This window comes from Agelaius phoeniceus, chromosome 3 (genome assembly GCF_051311805.1).
Source record: "Agelaius phoeniceus isolate bAgePho1 chromosome 3, bAgePho1.hap1, whole genome shotgun sequence".
Classification (NCBI taxonomy): domain Eukaryota; kingdom Metazoa; phylum Chordata; class Aves; order Passeriformes; family Icteridae; genus Agelaius; species Agelaius phoeniceus.
In genome coordinates this window covers 95,288,788-95,315,807 of record NC_135267.1, presented here as the reverse complement: position 1 = coordinate 95,315,807, position 27,020 = coordinate 95,288,788, and the positions used below count along the sequence as shown (strand labels likewise).

The 27,020-nt window shown below is 38.7% G+C and overlaps 1 protein-coding gene across 4 annotated transcripts in view; it reads right to left on the bottom strand.

Moving 5' to 3' along the window:
• Window positions 1–3,512: 3,512 nt before the first annotated feature.
• Window positions 3,513–27,020, bottom strand: part of KCNK2 (potassium two pore domain channel subfamily K member 2) — a 132,991-nt gene continuing 109,483 nt past the window's right edge. For all 4 annotated transcript variants that reach the window (XM_077175903.1, XM_077175904.1, XM_077175906.1 and 1 more), the window contains 2 exons: window positions 22,776–22,915; window positions 3,513–8,738 (listed from right to left, as the gene is read on the bottom strand). In XM_077175903.1, coding sequence (XP_077032018.1) covers window positions 8,421–8,738; window positions 22,776–22,915 — 458 coding nt within the window. In that variant the 3' untranslated portion in view covers window positions 3,513–8,420. The remainder of the gene's footprint in view (window positions 8,739–22,775; window positions 22,916–27,020) is intronic.

Below are 27,020 nucleotides of genomic sequence, written 5' to 3'. Positions count from 1 at the left end.
GGGGGTTCCATCTCCAGATGGAACACCCACTTAAGAGATGACCCTGATGGTCCTTGTGAGTCCCTTCAAACTCACAATATTCTGTCATTCTGTAATCTGCAACAATAAAAAGAAAACAAAAACCAAATCCAGAATGCTTTCCATATTAGGTTTTTTTGTTTGGTTTGTTGGGGTTTTTTTGTTTTGTTTTAGTTTGTTTTTAAAGAGATATCCCAATGAAATTGTTACCTATGCTAAAAAAAGTCAATCTTTCTGCTCCCTGACTAAGCTCCAAACTGGAATAGAGTACACAAACCTAACTCTCAAATTCCTCTCTGACTGCTCAACAACACAAAAAGTGTAAAATAAAATGGGGAAAAGGGAAAGATGGAAAAAGTCACATTAGGATGGAGGGATATTGCTGGAAAATACTGAGGAAAGAATGAATTTGCCATTGTTGGACTGTTTTGGTTTTGGGTTTTGTTGTTCAGGGATTTTTGTAAGGAATTTTTAGGCTGGTGATTTTTAATTCTAATTTTTATCATTATCTCTAAGATGTCAAAGGAATACAAAGTCAGGTGTAAAGGACCTGATTTTAGAGTACCCTGATTTTTCATGCCAGTTTGTAATAATCCCTTGCCTCGGGTATAGCTCAAATGCAGACAGACCATCCAAAGCCCCCAAGATAATAACTGTCTCCAAAAAATTGCTATTACTTCTTTGAAATCAATTTTAGTTTCTTTATTTCTGAGTTAGTGGAGGCTTACAGACAGTTTCAAACCCAAGCTATATATCTGCAGAGATGAGACAGCACTTCAGTTGTGAAGGTATGTCTCTCACACAGCTCCCAAATAGCTCAGGTGGAGAAAAGGACACTTGAGAACTTGATATAATCACCTCAGCTGTCCCCATTGTTCAGGTTAGTATCCCCTGTCTTCCTCTTCTTCTAACTGGCTTCAAAAGGGTTTTTTTTTTTTGCTGCTAAATTACTAAACTGACAGGCAGACAAGCTGGAAGAGGTAGGAGAGCAGCTTTATGCTTGTTGCATGCAATTCCAACAGCTCCCTGAGGTACTGCAGGGCATGGCAGCCCATGCTGGTCTGCACATGATCATGTCATGCCATGGTCTCCACAATAACATACTTTTTTTTTTAAATTTCTGCCACATTAATTGGGAAAACACTAGTCAGATGCTTATTTCTTCCTAAGCATTTCTCACACAAATAGCCCTTTTTCACCTACCCTGGAGAATTTTTTTTAACTTCTAATAGGACAAAAATGTGCAAACCAGAGGCAAACAGAACAGAAATTTGCTTCAACGAGTTACATTTAATATGCTGGATGCCACATTAAAATTTATGAAGTCTTTTAACTCTAGCCCACAGACAAACAGAAACAACAAGTAAAATAATAAAAGGAAAATAGTCTGCCTTATCTTTGTAGCTAGTGGTAGGTTTCTGCACTCTCCTTTTTCTGGGCAGGAAACTGTCTTTGGATTTGTAACAGAAAAGATGAAAGGTTTATGGTGTGCTCTGTAGTTAAAGGCTTTACATATTCTCCATTGTCCTTTACTCTTGGAGCAGGCAGCTCTGTTAAAGGACAGTAAGTATGGAGCAATGCGCAAATGCAGCCCTTCTATACTGACAATAAAAGTTTCTTTTCTAAACCTGATTCCATGATCATCAATCAGCAGCTTGAATTTGGAGGAATGTTTTAATTTCTAACTCTTAAGGAATGACTTTCTTGTAGTTTCTGCCTACACAAGCAGAAACCACTTCCAGTGCTAATGCTGTGCTAGTCTTGCTCATTTAGAGACAAGCCAAGCTCAAAAGCAGCATGCAGCTGCAGTGATAAAACAAAACTGCAGCCTCTGCTCTGATCTTGATAGAGCAAATAGGAATCCATTTTTTCCAAAACATTTCTCTAGATAAAACAGTTTTAAGGACTTCATGTTAGCAAAGGTGAAATTGGTCCAGCGCTCAGGTGTGTCCTGCCTCTTTCCAAAGGACAAGAAGTTATTCCTACAACAGCCCAACCCATCTCTTCTTACTCCACCTGTGCTGCACGAGCAAGAGAAAGTGAAGCTGCCCCACCACTGCCAGCCAAGAGGCACTCAGGAAGGTACAGTGGGTACAGTGCCTCTACAGCTGGGGCACCTTCAGAGCTTGCAAGGAGGAAAAGCACAGTGATATAATGCAGGCTACACTCTGACTCTCTGCTGACAGTCCCTGAGGATACTGAGAAGTGAAAAGGTCTTTGTGTCTGTACCACCTCCACTTTATGAAGTACAATGGTATGTGACACGTTACTCCCACTTTCACTTCTCACAGCAGAGCCTAATTTTTTATGCTTCTTTTTGCTACAAGCCACTGTGGTATTCTCTATTAAAAAAGCATTCAGACTTTGTGACTTATCAGTCTGCAGTTCAGAAGGGCCCAGCCTGCAACTCTTGGGCTATTATGCTGTCCAAATGTGCAACATGATGCCTTCAAATCTGTAAATTCCTTCTCTTCTGTAACAGAACAAGCAAGATGACAAATGGTTCTGAATGCCAATACATTACAGAGAAGGATATGCTAACTACAGCTGGGATAGTTAAAGCATAACCTCTCTTTATCCCATTTCATTCCAGATCTAGTGGGCTTTGCATGCTTGAATGCCTGAATACTGAATACTGTAATTTTGCAGAAAAAGCAAAATCCACACAAAACAGAAGCAGACCTGTCACTGGTATAAAAGTCAAAATCAGCAGTACAGTGTGGAATTCTCTCATGTTCCCATAAGAAAGTTTTCAATATATATGTTCACTTTTCTAGTCACTCAGCAAGGTTAGTCTCAGTATCCCCTGAGCCAAACAAGACTAAAATACATCTTTCACAGCAAGTGTATTGCTTCAGCAAAATTTTTCAGAACACCCTGTTTAATTTGAAGGATCAAATTAATAGTGAAAGAAAAAAAATGGAGCCAACACTAAACTGCTGTTTAAGGACTCATTTCAGGCTGTTGATTATCTTCTGAAGAATATTGTTATTTATTGCTAAAGACAAATAGTATATTCCCATCAGGATCTCTATTATAGATGTGTTATATGCCTTTCTCTGGAGGATGAAGATCTGGCTGCATATAATTAGTCTTGAGAATTAGCTATTATTAACAATTGAATTGACACAGTCTTCTAAAGCAGTTTCTCACTAAGTACATTTGTTTGCCAAAGTCAAACTAGGGAGGTCTGTATAAACACTCTTGTGACATTCCCAGAAAAATCAGTGCAGCCAGAGAATTTAATGAATGCTACTACTAATAATTAGTAACAGTGCAGGCAGAACAGAATATCTTAGTTTTTAATCACTAAGAATTCTCATACCAGCAGCCCAGTCATAGTGTATTGATCACAAACCATGGAGATGAGTTGCCTTCTTCATAATTATATGTCTCCAGCAACTGTGGTAGGAAACAGCTAATATTCAGAAATAACTAAAACAGGCAATCAATAAGATATTATTTATTATATCACCAGTGCTGATAGACTGCTATAATTCATAAAAAGTTTTGAAGTTTATTGATTTTCTAAGATACTGACTGAAAATTGAGCTATATTTTCAAATCACTGAGTTTACATGAAATTATAGTCATTATACCAAAATGGGGTTTTAGACAATTTAAGATGCAACAATGTCAATACATATTAAAGGCACAAATATATCTGTGTCCAGAACATAAAGCTGCATATGCTCCTATATCAGTTGTTATGTATGAAGGAGACTTCTTGTTCTACAATAAGTAATGTACTTGTTTACAAGCCTGTTCAATATATTCCTCTGGAAGTTCATAAAAGCATGATAAACAATGGCCTAAAATTGAAAAACTCAAGTTTTCCAAGTGCAATAAAACTATACCTATCGATTCTCACAAAGGCTCTTTACAATTGTAACAATAATTTGGCAAAGCAGAGAATGCTTGCTCAAATGAAAAAGCTGACATTTTTAATTTCCATGTAGCTCAACAGCTTGTTATTTCCAATAACACTAAATCAGCATCTTGTCTACTTTCCCCAAAAGGAGTACTTTATTCACTATAAGGTTATGTTGTTCATTTAAATCTGCAGGGCAACAGAAATAGAAAAAAAAATTAGTTATGAAATAATTAACTGTGGAAGTCCTGCAAAATGTGTATTTCTCCATATGTATAAAATCCTTTCAAACAGTACTGCAGGGTAGGAAAGAAAAGTTAATTATCACAGAACTGTATGACAGGAATTTATTAGAAGCATATCTGCTGTATTTCAACATTGCAGGTAGTTTCCTTGTCAGGAAAATCTCCTTCCCAGGAATTAGTTATAAATGTACATCCACTTTTGATGGGCATGTAGATTTGACTTTGCTTTTGAAAGTAGAGCAGCCTCCTTTGCTCTTCTGCAGGGTGTGTTGTGCTCCTCTTTAGAGGTCATTGGTGTAGGAATAATGCTGGAGGAGGAAGAACTCCAAACAAATGTTCAGATCTGCCATCTGCCATCTGGGTCTCAGAGTATGACCTAAGGTAGGTCCACCTCATGTCAAGGGTGGGAACTTTAGAGGTTTAGCTTTTCTGTGGATTTCTGTTACCCTCAAGCTTCCCTTCCAGGGAATCAGGAAGAGGTGGAGAGAGAGAGAGGGAGCCATGGCTGGGATGCTCATGTGATTCTGCAAGCTTCTGGGCTTGATCCTTCCATGCTTTTCACTGCTCTGACAGTGGCACCTCAAGGCTCCCACAATATCAGAAAAAGGGGGAGAGGCAGCTTGGGGCTACAAAGCACACGGAGGGGATGCTGAAGAAAGTTTTTGCCAGGCACTCAAGCAAGAATGGGGCATGGCACAAATTCTCTGCAGCTTGATCTCCCTGGCTGTCATGCAGGGCTACCCAAAAATTGAGGGTTTCATCAACATAGACACTTTATCAGGTACAGCACACCAAAAAATACAAAGAAAAAAACTTACAAGATTACCGCAGCCAACAGTAAACAATACAGATCACCTCTAGCTACCACTTCAAGAGATTTCAAATTGGTTTTTTTAAATGAAGTGTTTACTGTAATACTGAGAAATAAATTGTTCTGTTAGGTGGCACATGTCTTTACAGATTCATATGAGCCACAATTTGTCTCTCATCCAGAAGGTATTTTTCAATGCCTTTTTTTGTTCTTTTCAGTATTAAAGAAAACAGCCCCTTACTATTTTCACAAGCTTGCTTAAGTATCAACCATATTAACAGTCTGAAATGTTTCCATGTATGGGTGACAGAAAAGAAGGTACAAATGGATCCTAATTCATGCTTAGGTAGCTCCATATTTGGAAGGGAAAATGAGCTTTGCAAAAGTTCCTGAGGCAAGAAAGACAAAGTTTTTAATACAAAAATCTGCTCTTATGGGAATAAAGAGAAAAACCTTTGAGTTCATCAAGTGTTATAAATTAACTGAGCCATCCTCAGACTTTGTGGTCTATCACTGTATGTGGAGAGAAAAGATTTTCCAATAATTTTAATGACACTGGACATGTTAGGATCATGATAACTCTACCTACCTATACCATCTGGACTGTGGTATCTTCTCTCCTTCAATTATTAAACTTCCAAATAAAGGATTTTATTTATTTATGCTTTGCTCCCTACAGGTAAATCAATTTTGATAAGGGAGGATAATTTAGATCTGTTACAAAAGTGAAACAATAAATATATATAAATTAACAGGGATTCCTTTCCCAGAGATCTATTCAAAAGTCAAAGCAAATAAAACCTGAATGGGTTTAAGTATCCATGCTTGTATCTCAAACATTGCCACAGGACCTCCAAAAAATATGGTCTTTTCAGCAGGTCCTGAGACTCTTTAAAATGAAAGAAACTACAAAGCCCAGCACTTCCACAGGCTGGTAACTGGAAACAAGCCGGTTAGAGGTTGGTAACAGGAAACAAGGCTTTAACCTAAGATATCTCAGGGAATCAAGGACAAACTTTGAACATTGCCTGTCCCTTTCTGAAAAATCAGTTCCAAAAGACATTAAAACACACCCCACACACATCAGATTGAAACAATACAAAAACCCCAGTCTTCCTCACTTACCACCAGGCTGGTGTGGGCTCTCATTCCCTTGGCCAAGACCTAATTAAAGAGGCCCCTGGAAAATACTGACTGTAGAGAAAACTGCTGCAGTTGAAAGGTTGCTGTCCTTAGAGGTGCTTGTTCACACCCTCTGCAGAAAGGCACCAGCAGCCACAGGAGAGCCAGCAGCACAGAGGGGCAGAGCCCCTGCACCTTCCCCAGGGCAAGGATGGAGCAACTGCCAGGAGCTCTGGAGCACATGATGGAAGAAAGGGAATCCTGATGAGTTGTTGAAACAAAATAGCAAGAAACACAACTTAAGGTATGGCAACCAAAGAGCATATTTTTAATATCAAGGAAAAAAAATAGTAATTTCTGTGCTGGGTAAGTCAAGCCTTTATTGCTAAACCAGCTTAAATTAAAGCAGGTGGCAAACTGCTATACTCTGTAACCAACGAAAGCATAAAAATCAGTTTCACAAATTATTCCTTAGCATTCCAGTTGTAGCAAGCAGGAGATTCAGGAAAACTTATTTTAATTAAAAACTTTATTTTTCATTACAATTCACAGTTTATACATGGCAAAAGGAACCCTTGCCATGTGGACATTCAGAACACTGTGCTGGGGAGACAAGGGTCTTTGTTATAAGAGCATTGCTCGGTGCTGTGTCATGGAACTTTCTTAGTTTTAAAAGCGTACTCTCTGTAAATGTTAATTGACAGATATTTACACTGAATGTACATATTAACTTATATTTATTAGAAAACAAGCTAAGCATCCAAAAAACATGAACATTCATATCTTGTATGTTATCTAATGGTCAGAGATGCTGTAAGATTTGCCACTTGAATCATGCCCAATCAGCAAAGTCCCATTCTTTTTTAATTTACAGAGCCTAAATTTTTCTTTAAGGCCTGTTCTATTCATTTTATGTACAGCCAGATTACAATAGACTAAACATAAGGAAAAAAATGCAAAATTATCCATTCCATCCTGCATTTCTTCTGAATCTTATGTACAACCTATAAGCAAAACAGAAGGTACAAAATTAATGTGTTTTCTTAAAACCAAAAAAGAAAACCACAGTCTGGTTTAGAGCTGCTTCTTGTCAGCCTATCCTGTCTGAACAATCATCGGTATTCAGATTGTGCTATTTATCAGCTCTTCTTCATGCCTGCATTGCTATTCAGAGCCATTTCTATTTGAAATGTAGAAAGTCACAGTGATACCAGTTTCAATTGCATTCCCACGTTAGCCACAGCTCTGGCACAGGCAGCCCATGTGACATTCAGGAAAGCACTCCACCAGGATTCCTGGGTAAAATATCATGGAGCCTCTGGGGTGACTTGGCTTAAAAAGGAAATTAAGAATCCTTTTCATACCAAATATCTGGCAGAAGGTTTATGTTTATTAAAAATAGCTGTATTCTTCTACATTGTTTTTTTGGATGTGATTATTAGAACACAGCAATTTAAAGCCTCCCCCTGCCTCTCATCAAAACAGTAATTTTTACTTGCTCTTGTCATCTACTAAATGATAGATAAGCTGCAGATTTTTTGGTACATCTGATGCAGAGAAAAACTGCTGAACACTGCTTGGAAAACTAAGACCTGAAAAGGGTCTACAAATCCTACAAGTCAGCATGAACGAGTATCAGCTGGACCTGAGTAAAACAAAATGCTTCTGGGGGACAGGTTTGCAACTTCTGAAACTGCAGTGCCTTTAAATTTGGAGCTAACAACATCAATTGATGATTGTTGAGTTTTGGCATTCATTCATGCTGGTTGGTATCTTCACAACAGACACCTTTGAAACACCACCATTTCAAGAAGAACAAAAGGCTTAAATGAAATACACTTCTCATGCAAAAAACCCAAACAAACAAAAGTCGTACAGGAACTGTAGAGGTTCTGGTTCTTCAAAAGATAAGGCACTGACCAAAATTTCTTAGGTAAAAGGCTGCATAAGAATTTCTTGCCATTTACAAATGTGTTGTAGTCCAGAAATTGTCCATTCCTAGGCTCAGTAAGGTAGACCCTGAAATTTTAAGGACTGATCCCTCAAAGCTACATTGTTATCATAAACAAGTGAGATTCATTCGTGAGGCCATATGGCACATTAGAAGTGAAAAACAGTCTGGGCAGATAAAGGCAGAAAACATTGCTTGTTCCAGCATCTTTTGGAAACAGCAGTGCCATTCATCTATGTGTCTCTGAAGAGATGCGATGGTAGCTCGGGACTGGAGTTTTTCTGTGGAACTCATGCACACATATAAAATGCTGCTAGCACTGGTCATCGACAGGGTGGAAACAAAAGGTGTATGGCTAGTCTAAGCCAAGAGCTTCCCAAGGGCTGGGATCCAAAGTCATGGCTACTTAATGTTCTCGATCACGGCTATCTCTTCTGCTGCACAGTGCGGCGTCAAACCATTCATGTAAATGCTGTCCGTCTTTGTCAGAGCTGGCAAGAGGTCCTTCTCGCTGGTCAGGTGGTTCACTGACAGTGTTCTCTTGCAGGGGGTCAGGTCTTGGTTGTGGTTGACAGCAAGTTCTGCAGAGAGCTTCCTTTTGATGGAGGTGGCACGCTGGAACTTGTCGTAGATCTCCACGCTCAGGCGCCTCCGGGTCTCCTTGAACTCGGCGGTGACGTTGGCTGTCCACTCTGCAGCGTGGGCTCTGAACTCCCCGACCTGCAGCAAAAATCAGCAATAGAAAGGAAGCATTATGGCACCAAGGACTTCAGACACTGTTTATCTTCAGGAGCATGGAGAGAGTGCAGGGCTGCCAAAGAGCTGTCGCTGCCACTGGCACAAATTTCTCATGCCAAAGACTCACTCTTTTATTGACAGCAGCTAAAGAAGAAATGTTGCACTAGTAAGAGTTAACAACAGTTCCAAAACCACAAAAGTCTTCTCTGCTGATTTTTTTTTTTTTTATTATTGTTATCATAGGCAGTCAGGAACACAGGGAAGCTGCAGAGGCTTGACAGCTGCACAATACCCAGCTGGTCAGGGGATGCAGAAATCCCAGCAATCCAGGCTGTGTTATGTATTGTTACTAGGGTGAGGGGTTATTTATGAGCACTTTCACTGTCTCTGGAAAGATCCTTGGGAGACTCAGCAAAGAATTTTCTAAATTTAGACAGAAAAGCTTTTTCAAAGGAAACCATTGGCTGTTTGCATCCTCTTTCCAGTACTTGCTCACAGATAGCACCAACACAGCAACAGTTAAAAGTCACCTCAGTGGCATGTCTGCTTCCCGGCCTGAATCCCAAATCATCCTTATTTGTCCTCAGATATGGCATGAGGTAGACTAAGCAGATCTAGTCTGAGGTAAACTGTAAAAGGCCTGTCATTTATTTATTATTTATATTTTGGCACTTGTATTTCAGTCAAACCAGTGTTACATTAAATAAGTTACATAGGTAACTAAGGGAGGCACCTTTATTGATATTATCTCATTGTAACTCAAAAGGAAATAGATTGTTTCTCTTTAAATCTCTTCTCCCTCAACAGTTTAATATTGGGAAGGTACAGCGCAGGGAACATAGACTACTCATAACTCCAAAAGTGGAGCATTCCAGGAGACTTTAACCCACATAAATAGTCTAATTGGTACTGTCCAGTCCAGAATTTCAATCACTGGCAAGCAAACTTTGACTTGGTGAACACAGAAATGAAAAAACAATTTACGCAGAGAAATATAGGGGGCAAACCATTAGAGAAAAAGCCACAAGGTTATTCATGCTTTGCAGTGCAGTGGAAAACAGGAATATGATGAAGGTAAAAATTATTAAGCTCATCCAGGAGTGACAGAGTTTCAGGAAAACTTTCCCCCCTCCAGAAACAAAACAAGATGATCTCTTTACCCAAGGGTCATTTTATTACATTCATCTCTACTTCAGTGAATTACACAGATGACAAATGTGGACAAAGGTCTGTTTTCTAAAACAAGGGTATTTATCTGCAATACACAGAGGACTCACCTAGCTGAATGATTATTAGTATTTAATTTGTGCAGCTAGGATCAGACACATTAAACTTCAGATCTGAAAATAATGAAATCTGCAATGCTGAAACATCTTAGCTACTCCAATATTTTACTTGTAGCAAACAAGTAATAAAAAAAATGATAAATACTATCAGTGCAAACCCTGGGGCATTTTTTTCCTTTTTCTAAGCCTTACTAAATGCAGGTTGCCCAGGTCCTGGAGAATGGCTCTGTCAAGGGGAGCAAAAAGCCAGAACACAGGTTTCCTTTTTATTGTATATATATAAATATATATACCCCTCACCAGTTGTGTAGGCCTTTAACAGACCAGGTATTTTGCTCAGGCACACATATCTGGCATTGCATGTGGTCACATTCAAGAGATGCTATCAGGATTTAAAATTAATATTTCAGGTTTTTTCTTTTTAAGTCCCCACGTAATTTCATATTTGTCCGGGAGAGGACAAATAGCTTGCAAAGGGCAAGCTGTTCTTGGGCATTCAAGGTTTTCAAGAGAATCTTAAAATTGCAGTTGTTGGGATATCTGAGATTTCTTTGGGGAAGCAAGTTTATGCAGCCAGCTGAAGACCATCAATAAATGCGCCTTTGGACATGGGCTCATTCCAATTAAGGTGGTGTGGAACACTAGCATGGTGGACACAATTCTACCTGCCCATACACCAAAGGTGTGATGTTGGTTTATATTAATATTGTAGGAGGAAAACACAATTGAAACATGCTGTTATTAATGCTATTGCTAAGTGGAATCATGATGCATTAGTAGAAAAACAGAGAGAATTGGAACACAATAGGAACCAGGAGTTCAGTGCTGTTTGAGCTATGCATGCCCCAAAGGAGGGCTTTTGGCCCCTCCTTTTCATAAGAACTGAAATGCATTCAAAAATATTACCTCTTTGAAACAAAACTCTTAATTCCATAGCACTTTCAGACTCAAGCGGGGTTGGAAGAAAAGGATGATAAGAAAAGAAATGTGCCATTTTAACTACCAGTGCACATTAGTAACTTGCTTATATAATTTGATCCCTCCTTGATCCATAGGGACATATCTGTCATATGTTCAGGTTCTTTCTTTCCTTAGGTTATGACATTTTAACACACTGCATTACAGCTCCTCTTCATCTGGGCTCTGACAACCAAAACATGTCTCATGCAGAGCAACTGAAATGCCAGTTGCCTGTGCTGCTGAAAAGAAATTAAATTCTTGGCATACCTACATACTGTATCAAAAATTTACTTTTCTCCAGATCTCTTGCCTCATTACAGCACAGCACTGTAGACTCTGCAGCTGTCATAGTTGGGGGCAGTGTGACATGAGGACAAGGCCTCTTAGTCACAGAAATTATTGACAACTACATCCTTAACATAAGGCTGAATGTCACAGAATATTTCAGAAGCAATAGGAAAAACATGTCACAGTGATAGCACCTGACTCAGCCATACAAGAAGCAGCACTAATTTGGTGATGCTTCTCACTTTAACCTTCAGGGAAGAGAAATCTACTAGTAATGGGGACATGGTCCCTATCCCAGCTCCTGAATTGACTTTCTCCGCATCAAAATCCAAATTAGACTGCAAGGTGTTAGACATATTTCACAAGGAGTATCAACCTAGCTACGCTGAACATCAACAGCAAGTAACTGCATTATGTATTTAAGAAGCAGGAAGCAGCACCCTGCTGCCTTATGATTTCAGGGAAGACAGGTCTCAGTAACAAGTTCTCGAGAATTATGGTATATAGTAACACAACTAAGTATTCCACACAGCACACTTCACCACAAAACAAAACAAAATTAAAAATAAAAAGGCATCAAAAAACCAAAACAACCCCCAAAAACCGACATCCACAACTTTTCCAACAAATGAACAGTATTGACCCAATTCCTTGCCCAGCCCAGGTCACCTGGCCTCCAGCTACCACTGCCAGGGTATCCCATATGATCTGCACCATATCCAACAACCCTATGAGGATATCTCAAATACCACAGGTCATCTCCAGTAACACCTCCAAATGTCTGTGCCAATTTATGTGTCTACCTGTGGTGGAGATGTCACATTTACTCGTTCAGGATATAATGAGAAACTACCTCTGAACCATTTGTGGAGAGTGTTCTACTCATTCTTGTTAAAGTCATTACTGGGTTTCTGGGGGGTCTTTGTAGTGAAAAACAAGCAGACATCACTGAACTACTGCATGAACTTCCTGAATGACCAAACAGTTCCCAGGCTGTATAATCACCAATATAACTTCAAGACAGATACTGAATTTGACAGAACTAGAAAACATGGACATTAAGCCACAACTCCACCTACCCCTGCCAAAATCCATCTAAATTAATAATGTCCTAGAACTGGCTCTCAGTCAATATCTCTAGAAGGGTCAAAAGTTCCTATGCAGTTTCATTGCTACTGTGTTTTAGCTTTCTGTCCAGCCGAGCTCTGCACTTGGATAAAGGCCAACAGCATAAACCAGAAAGCAAAAACATCCAAGGGGATGCTACTGTTGAAACTAAAAAAACATTTCAACATACTGAAGCACCTACTTCATGCTTCAGTACATTTGCTCTAGTTCCTTATACTTGTCAAGAGTTTGAGAATCTTTCTGGACACTCACAAAATTATCCAAATACTTAATGCATGCAAAACTTCCCACCATTCAGGAAAACCACTCATCCTATTAAGTGTCTGGAAAGCACAAGCCATGTAGCCATATACAAGTAATCTGTACTTTGAATTAAGCCACATCTGTGCTCTAGCAGGAAAACAAACAATCAAAAGCATAATTAAGGACATCCTTAAATAGACCAAGACAAATGCATTTGCCTAACTTAACTTTGCCTTAGTTCTGCTCCCTCCTCTGTCACAGGGATATTCTTGAAAAACCCCAACATCACAGCAAAATCAGTTAATCTACTTCTACTTACAGAGGGGGAAGAAATATATCCTGCTTGGATGGAGCTCAGATATATGACATGAAAGCTATGATATACTCTAGAGGAGGTATACCACTGAGTAGAAAATATGAAAAAAATAGCATTATATATATGTCATGCAAGAAAATGAAAACATATATTTCAAAGTAATGTGTGCAGCTTTTTCTGTCATAGCTGAGCATTATGTTGTTTCCCTTTGGCATACAGGGCTCATACATTTTATGATGAGCATGTTAGTGCAAGCCAAAAAACTGAATTTAAAAAGCAAGTAGATGAGCTGGAGGTACCCATTTGACTACATTTTAGGGTGAAAAACAGGTGCCCTTCCTTACAGATATTCTTAATGATCTAGATGTTGCCCAGTATATAATTTTATAATTTCTCATATTTTTCCCTAATGCATTCTCCAAATTTTCATAGCTTCATTTTTCCTCTCCAGTGTACTTTATCCTGCAACTTAAAAATAACACATCCAATTAACCTCTCTATGATATGCTACTCAGACAAAACTAGAAAGTGCATTACATGTCAAATTATGCAGGCAGCAGAATACAGAGCATAACATTTCGTCTTAGCTCTCAGGAAATTCAGCCAGTGTTTGCAGGAATTGTTCACAAAGCTCCTTTAAAAAATGTGGGTACAGAGAGGGGTGATGGGTTTAACAACTCAGCTGCTGGGTGGGTTTATCCCTGAGTGCATCAGAGGGGTTTCCTACCCGCCATCTCTCTTTTCTGCAGTTCTGGGCAGGCATATGCTGCCTTTTCCCATGCAAGTTGCTGCTTGACACAAATTTCTATTCACCACCTCAGTTTCTTTAGGCTAGAGAAGACCAGAGTGCAGAAGAGAAAAAGAGAAGCTTCACAAAAATTTTTAGTGAAACCTATGCATTTGCTGCATATGAAGGGAATCTCATTTATATTCCACCTAAAATTCCCAACCTCATGATCTGGCTTTCAGTATTTCTGCTATTATAGTGTTATTAGTACATACCCAAAATACCTGTGGAGAGGTTTTAGAGAAGAGTGTGCTCTACTTGTCTTTAAAGGTAAACAGCCACAAAAAGCAAGAAATATCACAGGCATTAATGAGATATCTGTGCTGAGCTTTCCCAGGTCCACCATGTTCTATGATGAACCACCCTCTTCTATGCCTCCATCCTGTCAGGATCTCGGGTCTGTGGCAGGCAGCTCTCCTTCACCAGGTCTTCAAGGTACCAGACTTTAATTTCAAGATGAATGGCACACATGAAGCAGGAACTGATGCCTTTTTTGGTTCCACTCACTGGTATACATATCCCTCTGTTTTTCAGATAAATATCAGAGGGGAAAAGACTCTCTTTTGTGAAATTGTCATCTTCTGAGGTAAGGCTTCAATTACAAAGACAATTGTATTTTTGTAGCCATGGTGGTCAGAAATTTTTGGGAACAAAACTCTCCTGATAGAAACTGGATTGTTGAGTCCCATAATAAGCAATGATTGTGAGTTCATTCTGGTGAGCAATGATTGTTTGGTTTCACCCACATAACTTCCATGAACACATCTGATGTCTTGGATGAAATAAACCACATTCTCCAATGGGAATGCAGAGACCCTATGAATTTTGATTATTTTATTTGTGGAGGAACATTTATGGTGGCAGCTGGGGGAATATGTTTTATGGAGATGTAACAGATGGCAGATGCAAGAAATGGCCTTTTCCTCTATCATGGTTTGATTCAACAAAATAAAAACAGCCTAAAAATCATGCCTACAAAACAAAAGCAGATATAGTAAGAGTCACCACAGTTATTTTGTTTCACCTTCTGTTTTTTCCATAAATATGAAGACTGCTATGCTAGGTATTTCCTCAAAGCTATTATTGAATATTGCCCATCAGATATGTCTTTTTATAGATCTGCATGTGTGTAGTCTCAGTAGTGTAGACAAGTTATGGGCCTGATTATCTCACTCTCTATTGTTCTCCTTTATTATTAACTTCCAATGATAAAGATTAAAAAAAAAAAAAGTTGAAATTTTCCTTTAAAAATCAGTTCTATTTAGTGGTTTCAGCTGCCTCAGAGAGCCATCCAACCCCTCTTTCAACCTGGTGAGAGTGAATGACATGCACCTGTATTAGCCACAAGAAACTACTTAGGTTTGCATAAAGCTCTACCAGCTGAGCCTGAGGTGGTGCAGGGGAACAGTGTGTCTCCTCTGCCTGTGCTATACAGCCAATGACTTAGCTGCAGCCAGAAATAGCAAACATTTTAAGAACTGTACTAGAAGCATAATGAAACCCAAGCCACAGGCAGTTGAAAGACTGCCTAAACTTTCTCCCAGAGGAAAGAGACAACAATTGTTTCATAAACTCACTGGACTTTTTTTAGCTTATAAACATATGCTAAAAAAGAACAAACACAAAAAAGGACTTTTAATTTCTACTTGGTAATAAGGAATGATTATATTAACTAGTTGGTCAAGTCCCAGAAAGAGCTGTTTATTTCTTAACTCTCTAGTGTCAATATCTGGAGTGATATTTGTGTGAAATATTAAAGCTCCACTTTGGCTGTTCAACACTAGTATTACAACTGCACCTATTCCTTGTGAAAGGCAGTATTCTTTAGCTTTTTTGGTCCCTTTTATCTGCAATTGCAGAGCATTTTCCTCAGCATCACCACACCTACTTGCAAGGGCATTCTGCTGAACTTGCTTTGTCTGGGAACTCATCCTCAAGACAGCTATCAGATTCATACACTCAGCATTAGTAACGTTCTGGAGTATTTTCCTAACAATGTCCAAGCACTGAGATTATCCTAAAAAAAAAAAACAAGTAAGGTTTTCAGGAATATTAATCATGAAGATATCAGTGCTATTTAATCTGGAATATTTTCAGCCCACAATAAAGTAAACCACAGATATATTTTTTGCTGTAACAAAGGATCAATTACATCTTATCTCCAAAAATTAAGATTTCTCAATGTAGATCATCATAATATATATTCTGGGAATCTTCATGGGTAATTAACTCCAAAAAATGCCATTGTTATAACTGATCTCTCTTTAATCAATTTCTCTTATTATGAAGTATAAGTCTCTTGCTCTAGTTTTATTTTTGCAAATTCAATAGCTCTTGCCTTTACTCCCTTGCTGCCTGCAGCCTTCACTGTAGTAATTCTTCCCTGAACACTGTGGGAGAGCAGGGCCAGGCACAGGGGCTGCCATGAGAGACACTGACAGTGTCCCCATGCCCTGGGCCATGCTGCTCCTCATGGAAGTGTCCTTGGCAGCACATCTCCTGTAATCAGCACCCCAGCAGGACCTGGTACTCAATATGCAGTAACAAAACAGCAGTCTCTAAGTGCCTGGTATGCCCAGCTAAGAGGCATGATACAAATATAGATATAACCACAGCAAAACTGTTGAGATGTTATCTGTGTGTGTGCTGAATCTGAAGTGAAGCAAGCATCACATGTCCAAAGTACACAAAACTATGAGGAAAGATCTCAAAAAAGTGTCAAAAGCCATCAGCTATTTAGTTTTCCTGAAATTCTCAGAACAAGATGTTCTTTCCTATCCATTATTGCACACATTGCCACAGCAGACTTTTAAAAGACTGATCAATATAGGAACTCAGTATTACAGACTGTTGCTAGGGCAGGTTCAGGAACATCACCAGGATAACCTAAACTCATAGAAAGGAGGAGAACAAATCTCATTCAGAACCAGGCCAGTCATTTCCATCTCCTCCTTACACCAAAACCACTCTTTATACATCCCTGAGACTCTGGGCTGCAGAGAGACTGTACTCCCACCTTTTATTTTGGGTTTGTTTTGGTTGAATTTTTTGTCCTGTTGCTAGTCAAATTCAACCAGAGACATGCAGTTGTTTTGTTGTAGGAAGCTTTTATATTTCTCCCCATCTCATAGAAATCATTAAAAACAATCACCTTTTCAAACATGGCTGTTCCTTCCCAAATAGACTTTTCTGCACATCTTGGATGTACTGGAAAAAAAACTCTTAATGCAAGACAGATTTCTCTTCAGATGCTTCCTTTGCTGTTTTTGTAGCTCTCTGCATTCTTCCTGAAGTTTAGACCACAAATCTAGTGGCTGTTTTCCAGTATATTAGCGTATACCATTTCCAGTATATTCCTTTTAACAACATTTGCAGCAGTACCACCACTTTCCTAAAGAAACTTGATTAATCCCTGCTTCCACATCTTAGAATTGTTACCCTCATTAATCACTGCATTGCAAAATTACTTTGCACACCATGGCTTTGACACTGTATTTGTCTCCCATAAATATTTCCAATTCAGTGCTTTCTAGGAACAGACTGCCATCACATCAGCCTGACCAATTCAGTGAACTTGTGGATATAAAATTTGCAAAACTGCTGCAGTTTGGTTTGGTTTTTTCGGTTTTGGTTGGTAAGGGTTTTAGGTTTTTGTTTTGTTGGGATTTGTTTTGAGATTTTTTTATGGTTTTGTCTGTTTTTCTTTTATGTTTTGGATTGTTTGTCTGTTTTCTTTTGCCAGGAGGTGGGAGGGTTGGTTGGTTGGGGGGAGTGGATATATGAAAAGTCTAAATAGTTGTTTTCTTCAACAGAAGCTGAGTCATCTCACTTGAAACAATGTAAAATGGACCAGCAAGTGACTCTGATCACCAGGCTAAAGAGTTATTCTCTACCATCTTCATTTCTAAGTGAACAGATTTTGTTTCTTGAAATAGGGAGAGCCAGGTCAAGAGTTCATTGAACAACTGAACAACTTCTTCCTCCTTTTTGGTCATACACCCTCACTACTCATCATCTGAGGACAGTCTGTTTGCCTGGAGGATGAAAACCCTTCAAAACTGTTCCTCACTTGAGTCCACTAATTTTTTTCATTTTTTTATTCATACAAGCCTACACTTAGGGTCCCTCTTTGGGGGCTATGAGAAATGAGCTCAAGTTCTCTTTCTGCTGGGTCCCTCTTGCAGGGTGAGCACCTTCAGCCTAAAGCTAATAAAAAGGCAAGAAATAATACAGGGAGTGCAATAACCTCCACAGCATCATCATGACAAGTCTAATTCTGTTTTGACATATTTGAGTGACAGCTCTGTCACTGGTGCCAAGAAGATTAAACTGAATGATGATTCAGATGAGTCAAATTTGTTGAATTTGTTTATAAATATCAAATATAGCAGCTGCCTCTTGAATTTCCACAAGAAGTGAATGTTCTACTTCTCATAAAATTTTAGGCTTGGTCTTTAAAGCTGGCTGCATGTTGCTCAATTCTAAAGACAGATCGGCAGCATGAAAAAATCATTTGTCCAAACTGAGCTGATATCTAACATAAGTCTGTCACCTGGACTCCTGATACACAGTAAAGGGAACAGGCTCCTCCAGGATCCTAAGCCCAAATGCCTAAGAATGTTGGCTGGGTGGGCATTTTTTGCTGAAAATTCTGGAATTCAGAAGCTTGGCATACAGAAGTAAAAGAAAAAATATGACAAGGAAAAAATCCTGCTGAAAATTTACCTTTCAAAGAGACTAAAATCAGAAGACTTTAAAAGTGCTCTGAGTAATCAGAGTGTAGAGAATAATGAAGAGGAGGGAGTTTAAGGCAAGCTAGTATAGCTGAGGCTGAACTTCAGAGACAGATCGCCTACTTAAGATTACAGCTCACAGCATGTTCCAGTGACTTTCTGACATTTCATCTATCTTACTACATGAGCTGCTTCCAGATCTATCCTTCTAAAACTCCCACTTCTGTCTCTACTTGTCTTTCACTTCCCTCCCCATTTGATGCATTCAAAGTTCTCCAGAGTGTTTCAGGAGACAAAAGCCACCAGAGCAACTGACTGACATACTGGTTATCTGGATCTTAATAACAAAATATAGCAGTTTTGTGCATTAGTGCAGTTCTGATCAGATTTTTTTTTTTTTGTGTCAGATCCACTTGCATATGGCAAACTTTCCTGCTAGTGTACTGAAAAGAATATAGATGTTTTATTTTGTTGAAACAGTGAAATGCATTATTACCTCAAAGTCTTATGTAAACTGCTTCTAATAACAACACCACTACCTTAAAATATATGACTAGAAGTACAGATTTTAGGTGATATCCATTAACAGCATGGTTCCTCTCTGGAATAAGGAGGACTTCCCATCATGCCCTAAATATCCTGGTATTTATTGATACTTTTTACTTTAGACTAAAGGAAAAGGCAAAAAAGAGATTAGGTCTGCCTACCAAAAGAAATATACCTCTGATGATATCTAGTTTTGGTTGTTGGGGGGAAGTAAAGAACAACACTTGCAACCTCTCTGTCTCACTCTGGACTCAGGTAACATTCTCTAGATTTTTCTACTTAGACTGCTGAAACCAGCATAATTGATCACTACTGAATGATCTGCTCCTTCCTGTATCTAAAACATGTTACTGTTTTCTAGGAAAGAGAATATAAGTCCTATACAAAACCTGGTTTATTTGTTTATACCCATAACAATCCCCATAATTTTCAGGCAAGTTTTCAGCATCCTATTTCCTAGGAAATATATTAAACTGCTTCAGCTTTCAGAGTGCACTGATCACAGTTCTGTAGATTTTTTCATGGACTCTCTATCTCAATAGGTTTTAATATATAGCATTGTTTCCCACTTCAAAGGCTACTTTTAGGTATAAGGGGCTATTTCCCCAAGGACTGACTGTTTAAAAATACACTCCATACTTTGAACTAGGTTTTTTCATTGCACACATGGATATTGGAACTCTAGAGAGGTTCCTGTGCTATAATCTGCATCCACAGAAGCTGGAACAGCCCACTGTAAATTTAGGTTTAACTGGAAAAAAGACAAGACATTCAGTCTCATCTGGCTTCTGCTGGCACAGAAGGGAGTTGATAACTGCATTTCCACTAAGCTCCTTCAGCATCTTCACTCAGATTTTCCCAGGAAGATAGCAAGAATGGGCTAAGCAGTTTTTATCATAAAATGAAACCTGTATAAAAGTGAATATTTGTAAAATGCTTATAGCCAATCTTATAACAAAATACAATTTATTTATATTACTTTTTTCCTACAAAGTATCTTCAGGATAGAAGATGGAATATTTTTTTGTATTTTCTAACTACCACACAACTTAAGGTATATAATAATTAAATTCTCAAACTGGTCTCTGCCATTGTTAAAACTATTGAATTTTAAACTGCTAAAGCATTTTATTCCTGCTATGAATTCTCACACATGCCTGGGCAATGGCTTAAGAAGTAGGGAGGGAGATTTCTGACCATCAGAGATATCATTAATTGAACAAATGGCACCAATTATGTTATGTCTGTCTTTAATCTAACCTCACACACATGAGACTTGTATACAGCTGAATTCCCAATACCTGCTTCAGCCAAGAGAACTCTGATATATCTGAAGAATGAAGCTTTCCTTGCTGTAGACAAAATGAATATGCTTGTTTAGGCTATAAAGGTGAGAAAGAATGAAAAGATGGACTAGGTTGCACATTCCCAGTGCCTGAGAAAAGAGAGCTCAGCACTGCACTGCATAACCTGGCAAAGAGGTTTCCCTGATAAAAATAGGAATGCTTTTGATGTGTTAGAGGTATTCTTGAGTTCCTTCAATTTATGTGTCTTTAAATCCTTTCCAGAACTAGTCTATATTGAAATAGCTTCACAAAGAGCTACAAATTTCAAACATTCTTAATACATTAATATCATTATAAGATTAAAGCCTCCTTGTGTTATATATTCAACTATATAGTCAAGATACTAAGATCTCTGGGTAAGATGCTGTCTGGATAACAGAAAAGAATATGAGAAAACTGAGGTTAAAGATCTGATTAATTCTAGGAAGTAGTGTGAAGAACTAAAATGTGTCATCAGTGTCTGAGAAAATACAGCAAAAACAAGCCTGGAGAATATTTTTGCATAGTCTGAAGTCACAGTGTCTCAGTCACATCACATTTTTTCCAAAACATCCAGGCACAAGTAACCCAGGGAAACTAAAGACAACTTAGGAAATGCCCCAAGCTGACAAGAGTTAGACACCAGGAGACTGCCCAGAGGAAACAGCACTCTTAGAGTCATGGAATATCCTGAGTTCAAAGGGACCCACAAGGATAATTGAAATCCAACTCTTGGTTCTGCACAAAATTCCAAGGTGTGCCTGAGAGCATTGTCCAAATGCTTTGTGAACTCTGGCAGGCTTGGTGCTGTGACCTCTTCCCTGGGGAGCCTGTGCCAGTGTTCTCCTACTTCTTCCTATTGCTCAGGGGAAAACGGAAAATTTCAAAATAACCAAATACAACCATGCAGGTTACAGGCATTTGAGGGGATGCACTGGTTCCCTGCAGCCAGAGTCAGCCATGTAAGGCTGGCTGTTAAAGGCAGCCTCAGTGCTTTTCTAGAAAACAGAACTGTGATCCTGTCAGCTGTTGAGAACACTCCGATGATACCTGCAGCTCCCCAAATGTGGAGGGCGATAGCAGAGCTCATTGTGGAAGGGAAGCTATAAATACCCTTTCAAATGTACAGCATGTGGCAAAAGATGGCACTCTTGAACTGAAACTGTTTGAATAAATATTGTCCTCTGCATCAGGGCTAAGTGGTTATGAATTGCCTGCTCAAAGTGCACTTAGAGCAGACCTGTCACGGTGCTGTCTCTAACCACGAGCACAGCAAGGGCAATGGAAAAGGGCTCCCCACCCCACATTCCTTACAAAGGCAAGATCCCAGCTGCCACCCTCCTGCCTGCTGCCCTGCTCCTGCTCAGAAGGTGGCAGGCACCCTGAGGGACTGCAGCCAGTGAAAGCAAGTAGGGGAAAGCCACCCTTCAGAGCAAAGGCTTTGGGAACTCCAGGATTGCCAGGAATACATCCAGGCATTGATGCCATGCCCTGCAGCTAAGAAAACTATTCAAAACAATGTAAGTAGCAGGCCACTGCACAGTAGCCAACATATTCATTCCATCAAAAACAAATTAGAGTTTTTATGTTTGAGTAGCATAAATCAACTGAAGCGTGCAAAAGAACTCAAGCTAAATTAGAGGGAAATAATATGTTACTTCAAACAAAATTAATTTCTCAGACTTCCAGTAAAACCTGAACTAGGCACGCTACAATTGAAGGAAATTTTATTTACACTCAAATATTTTCAAAACAAGGACATTTTCTTAAATGACAAAACTTAACATAAAAAGTTGTATCATTGGGATTATAAATAGATGTGAAAACAAGATAAAACAAGTGAAATTTACAAGTGAAAACATATTTCAATTGAAAGTAATATAATTGACTACAGATATTTGTATTTATGTGGAAGGTATTATGGTAAAATTCACCCAGAGATAGTTAAACAATTCACTCCAATACCTTGCATGATATGAAAAATTTATTTTCTTACCACTATAGAGCATGGTATCTCAAATATAACCACTTAAGTACTGTCTTTACATACCTGCATCACTTATAGAAACAAAACAGAATTGTTTTTACCTGAAAAATTAAGGCCTACATTCTACTACCTAGAACAGTAGTTTAGGATTTTTTTCCACATAAATCAAGTGCAACTAATCATATACATTTAATTTAATAATACATTTAATCTCATTTTCTATGCAGATATATGAAAATAAAACACTATGCTTAAATTGACTGCTACCTAGTTTCCTGCAGTTTGAGCTGCAGCATTACAGTTCATGCACAAACAGCTTTGACTTATGCACCCTAAGAGCAAAAGCAACTATAAGCTCACCTGGCTTCTATTCAAAGTTTTTAAAAAGGAATATTTCTTCCCTTTTCAAAATATTCTTACCTCTTCCTTTGTCTTTTTTGATATGACCCTTAGCCAGTCTCCAATCATGCTGAGGACAGCTGCAAAGTAAGCCAGCCCAACAAGGATCCAGAACCACACCACTGGTTTGTAAAAATCTAGGTATTCAATATCTGAACCCCCTGAAAAACAATACAGTAAAAATTAATTCATACTTAATAGCTATAGATGCAAAGATGTTTTTAAATTAATTTTCCTAGAAAAAAGAAGTTAAGTTTCTTACATCTTCTGTATTTTTACCCATGCAAAATATTTTTAAAAATTTGAACAAATTATATAAATTAGCTCATTCTTAACAATAACATGTGGAGTTTGCAAATTTTAGACAAAAAATATTAACAATTCATAATAACTATTGAATGAACACAAACTGATTCAACTTCTGAAACACTGTCATTGAAGACAGAGGTCACTGAAGACAGCTTGAATGAAATGACTTGCCACCTGCTCCAAAAAATGATGCTGTACCAGAGTTTGAAGTATTGTTCCAAAGAATGGAATGTGTTCATATCTGAGAAATCTGTTTCGGCAAGAACTTTAAAACATCTCAATACTTATATAAAACCTTTAGCCTCAGTAAAGAAAGAGCAGCACCTGCATTAACAAGTGTCCCTGGTGGGTAGGCAAACATTATCTTCTCTATTCTGCAGAAGGAAACCAGAGTGCAGGGACTTGAGTTGAACTGATCATACCACCCCTGCCCCCCCTTGCCCCCCCCCCAAAAAAAGGGTGGATAAAAGAAGTCTGCTGAAGGCAAGTTTTTTGAATCCCACTGCCAGTGGGATTAGCACCAGTCACTTCTTTTCAGTGTTAAAGTATGAAAAAGTATAAATTTCAAAGGTGTCTGTAATAGAGCTTTCAGGTATAATACAGCTATAAGGAACAGATGTCTTATTTCCGCACAAAAATAAGTTATGTTCATCCAGGGCTCCTGACAACACCAAATTACTCACATTTCACATCTCCCCATGCAATAAAACAGAAGCCATACACTTGTAATTCAGCTGTGTTACAACGAATAAAACCAGACTTTAGTTTGGGCTGCTGGAAGAAGTTTGATGTGTGTATCTGCCCATAATTGAGGAGACTTTGCAGTAAAACCTTCTCAGGCACATTAAAGTAGCCTGTGCAGGTACATAATACTTTGTTTTATGTATCTGCAGCCTATACTGAAGCAAATCAAAGGAAAATTGCCCCCAGAATATCCAGCGCCTTGTCATGGTACTGAGATTGACTCTCAGAGAATAATGGTTTTATTAACTTTATTATGACTGAGATTACATGCAAATAACAAAGAATTTTACTGATGGCTAGCTTTGTATGGACCCCTCCCAGACAGAAATTTTATTTTCATGTCAATTATACCTTTCCATAAAAAAAAAAATGAATAAAAAAGCATCGAGCTGCAATGGTTTGCTCAGCTATCCAAGAGATGAATCCACATTGTGAAGGTAGATATCCTTTGATGCCTTTGTAGTCCCAAGCAGAGGTAGAAGACAGGGCTCTGTTTAGAACAGATGTTCAGCCACCAAAGGGGCTGAGTTTGTCACAGCACAAGACAAACAAAACACCAAATCATTTGTTAACAACATCCATCTCAAATCAATCTAGTAAAAGAGTATTTCAGAGATGATTCACCCAAAATTCGTTGTAATTCAAAAAAAAATGGTTGATTACCACTGTCTTTGCTATAGTAATGGGCCACTCTTGGTGGTTCATCCCCTTCGTCAGCTGTTTATACAATGCACAAGGAAGTATCATAGAAAGCACCCCTATGGCTGCTTTTTCATTTTTGGCATATTATTTTTATAAACTGAAACTGGAACCTAACTCTGCCAGTCTGCAGGAAGCACTTCCTTCACAGTTTATAATTATCTTATTTACAGCAAAGTTAATCACTGGGGCAAGAGTTAGGAGAAATTCCTTTTCAACCAAGTTTTCTGTGCTGTCTGGCCAGGAGATGGCTCCGTCTAGCCATGCCCAAAGAAGCTCAGCTCTCCTGAAGCTGAAGGGACAACAGGTATCCAAAGAAATGCACTAGGATAAGACTTTGGAGCTAGAACCTTTATTAGCTGTTGAGCTTCTGAATTTCAAGGACTCCTTGGAAGATTTTGCAATTTAATCAAATCTTAAGGGAGAGAGAGAGACATACCTGAGGATGGTTGTCCTGACATAACTGTCTCTTGTGATGCTCAAACTGCCATAATGAAGTTACCTGGGAATGTCATTAAACAGATTTCATAGAGAAATGTGATCACAACTCAACTGTACTGAATTTAAACTACAAGAATTCATTAACTACCAAATTCACTTAAATGGATATGAATGCATTTGGGTACGAGTATGCATAGCTAAATGTACTTTTACTGAAGTATATGAGATAATCTAATGATTTTATGGGCAACATCATAAAAAGCATCAACATGATACACTATCATGTTTTTTTTGCAAAGCAAATTGGTTCATGCAGCCCTCTAGGAAGCAAAATGCTGAGAAGGCAGAAGATGAAGCTTGTTGCTTATTTGGCAAACCCAGTTTTGTGGGCTGAGGAACAAAGCTTTTCCCAGCTTTCTTTAGCCTCTACCCAAAATAGGTTAAAACCACAATGAAGAAGAAATCTAGCAGTCTCCCTGCCATAATCTGTTACCAAGAGCAGCCACAGTTTACTGCCAAGGTGTTTTCTGGTAAAGATTTTATCTAAAGTTGCTGGAAGATTATGAGAAAACCACTTTTCCCATCCGTCAACATCACAGGCTACTGTATTGCTGCTGCCATCATTCTCACATCTGCCAAAAAATTTTATTTGGGATTTTCAACACTTTGGAAAACATAAGTTGTTCTATGGCCCAAACATATTCCTTACAAAGGTGAAGAACTCTGTTTCAGTGAAGAAAAAGAGTGAATATCCTAGGCAAGCCTTAAAACAGACTCTGGTTCTCAGGTAAGAGATCAGGGTTATAAGTATATATTTTTTACTTATTTATGTAAAACAAGCCCTTTGAAAGTAAATAATTGTCTTCATTGTTGCTACTCATTTTTCCCATTCTCTCTAAAGTAACTGTCTCAAAATAGAAACATGTAATTATTTCTATAAAGTTGGTTGGCTTTGCATTTTTACTTCAAAATTAGAAGGAGAGAATAGAAAATGCTGTCAATATTGAGTATCTTAGTTCCATATCAGCAAAAAATTTCTGGGTTATTCAAAAGTTGGCACTGCAAACAAGGAAATGTCTATAATTTTTCATCACCAGAAAAAATTACTCTGTATATAGAAAAATTGTATAATCCAGTTTTAATTGCAGAATAACAAGTAGCTGTCTACCATCCCTGTTGTGACAAACCTGACAAACATGTTTAATCCAGAAATGCAATTTGTCCCACTCCAAAGACACATGGAGGTTCAGCCCCGCAGCTTGAAAGGAATTACCTCTGAGGACTGCAAAAAAAAAAAAAAGGTGGGGACAGACTAGCTCATGTGGCAATGTGGAAATGCAGAAGGCTGGGGCCAAGACAGTATTGCACTGTCAGAGATGGAATGTAAGTGGGCCAGAGAAGCCACTTGATGCCACTCAGTGGAAAATGGAGAGCTACTTCAGAAAACAAAGCACAGCTCTAAAACACTCCTGACATGCTGTCCTGCACAGACATCAAGAAGTCAGTGCTCCATCTTCACCTTAAAGCACAGCTCACAGCAGAGAGCCCCTATTACAGACACGGCGTCCCGAGGGGGCAAAGAGCTCCTCCAAACGCCAAAAAGGGACTCAGAGTCCCTGGGAGGGCACAGAGCTCTCCTCCAGCTGCTGGACACCCCCACCCCTGGCTCAGCATGACCAGCTCTCTGCTGGCGCGTGGTACCACACAGTGCCCGCACATCAGCTGGGCTGCTGTGACCACTGGGTCAAGTGCCCCAGTTCGGTGACATCAAATGAGACTGAAATATCTCATTTCTCTACAAACTGGGTCTCAGGCCAAGAAACACAGTGCAGAGCCAGGTGTATGCATCACAGTGGAAATACAGCAGAGCTGATTACAGAATGAAACAGTGAAAAAGCAGTAAGTTAAAATCAGGGTTTAAACATGGAAAATAAGCCAGGAAAAAAAAAAAAAAACAAAGCAACACTCCCACAAAAGCAACAAGAGTTGGAATACATTTTTAAAGTAACAGTTTCAGAATTCTGTGATCTGTTTCACCAAACCAGTTGGGACAATCTTATATCATCATTATGC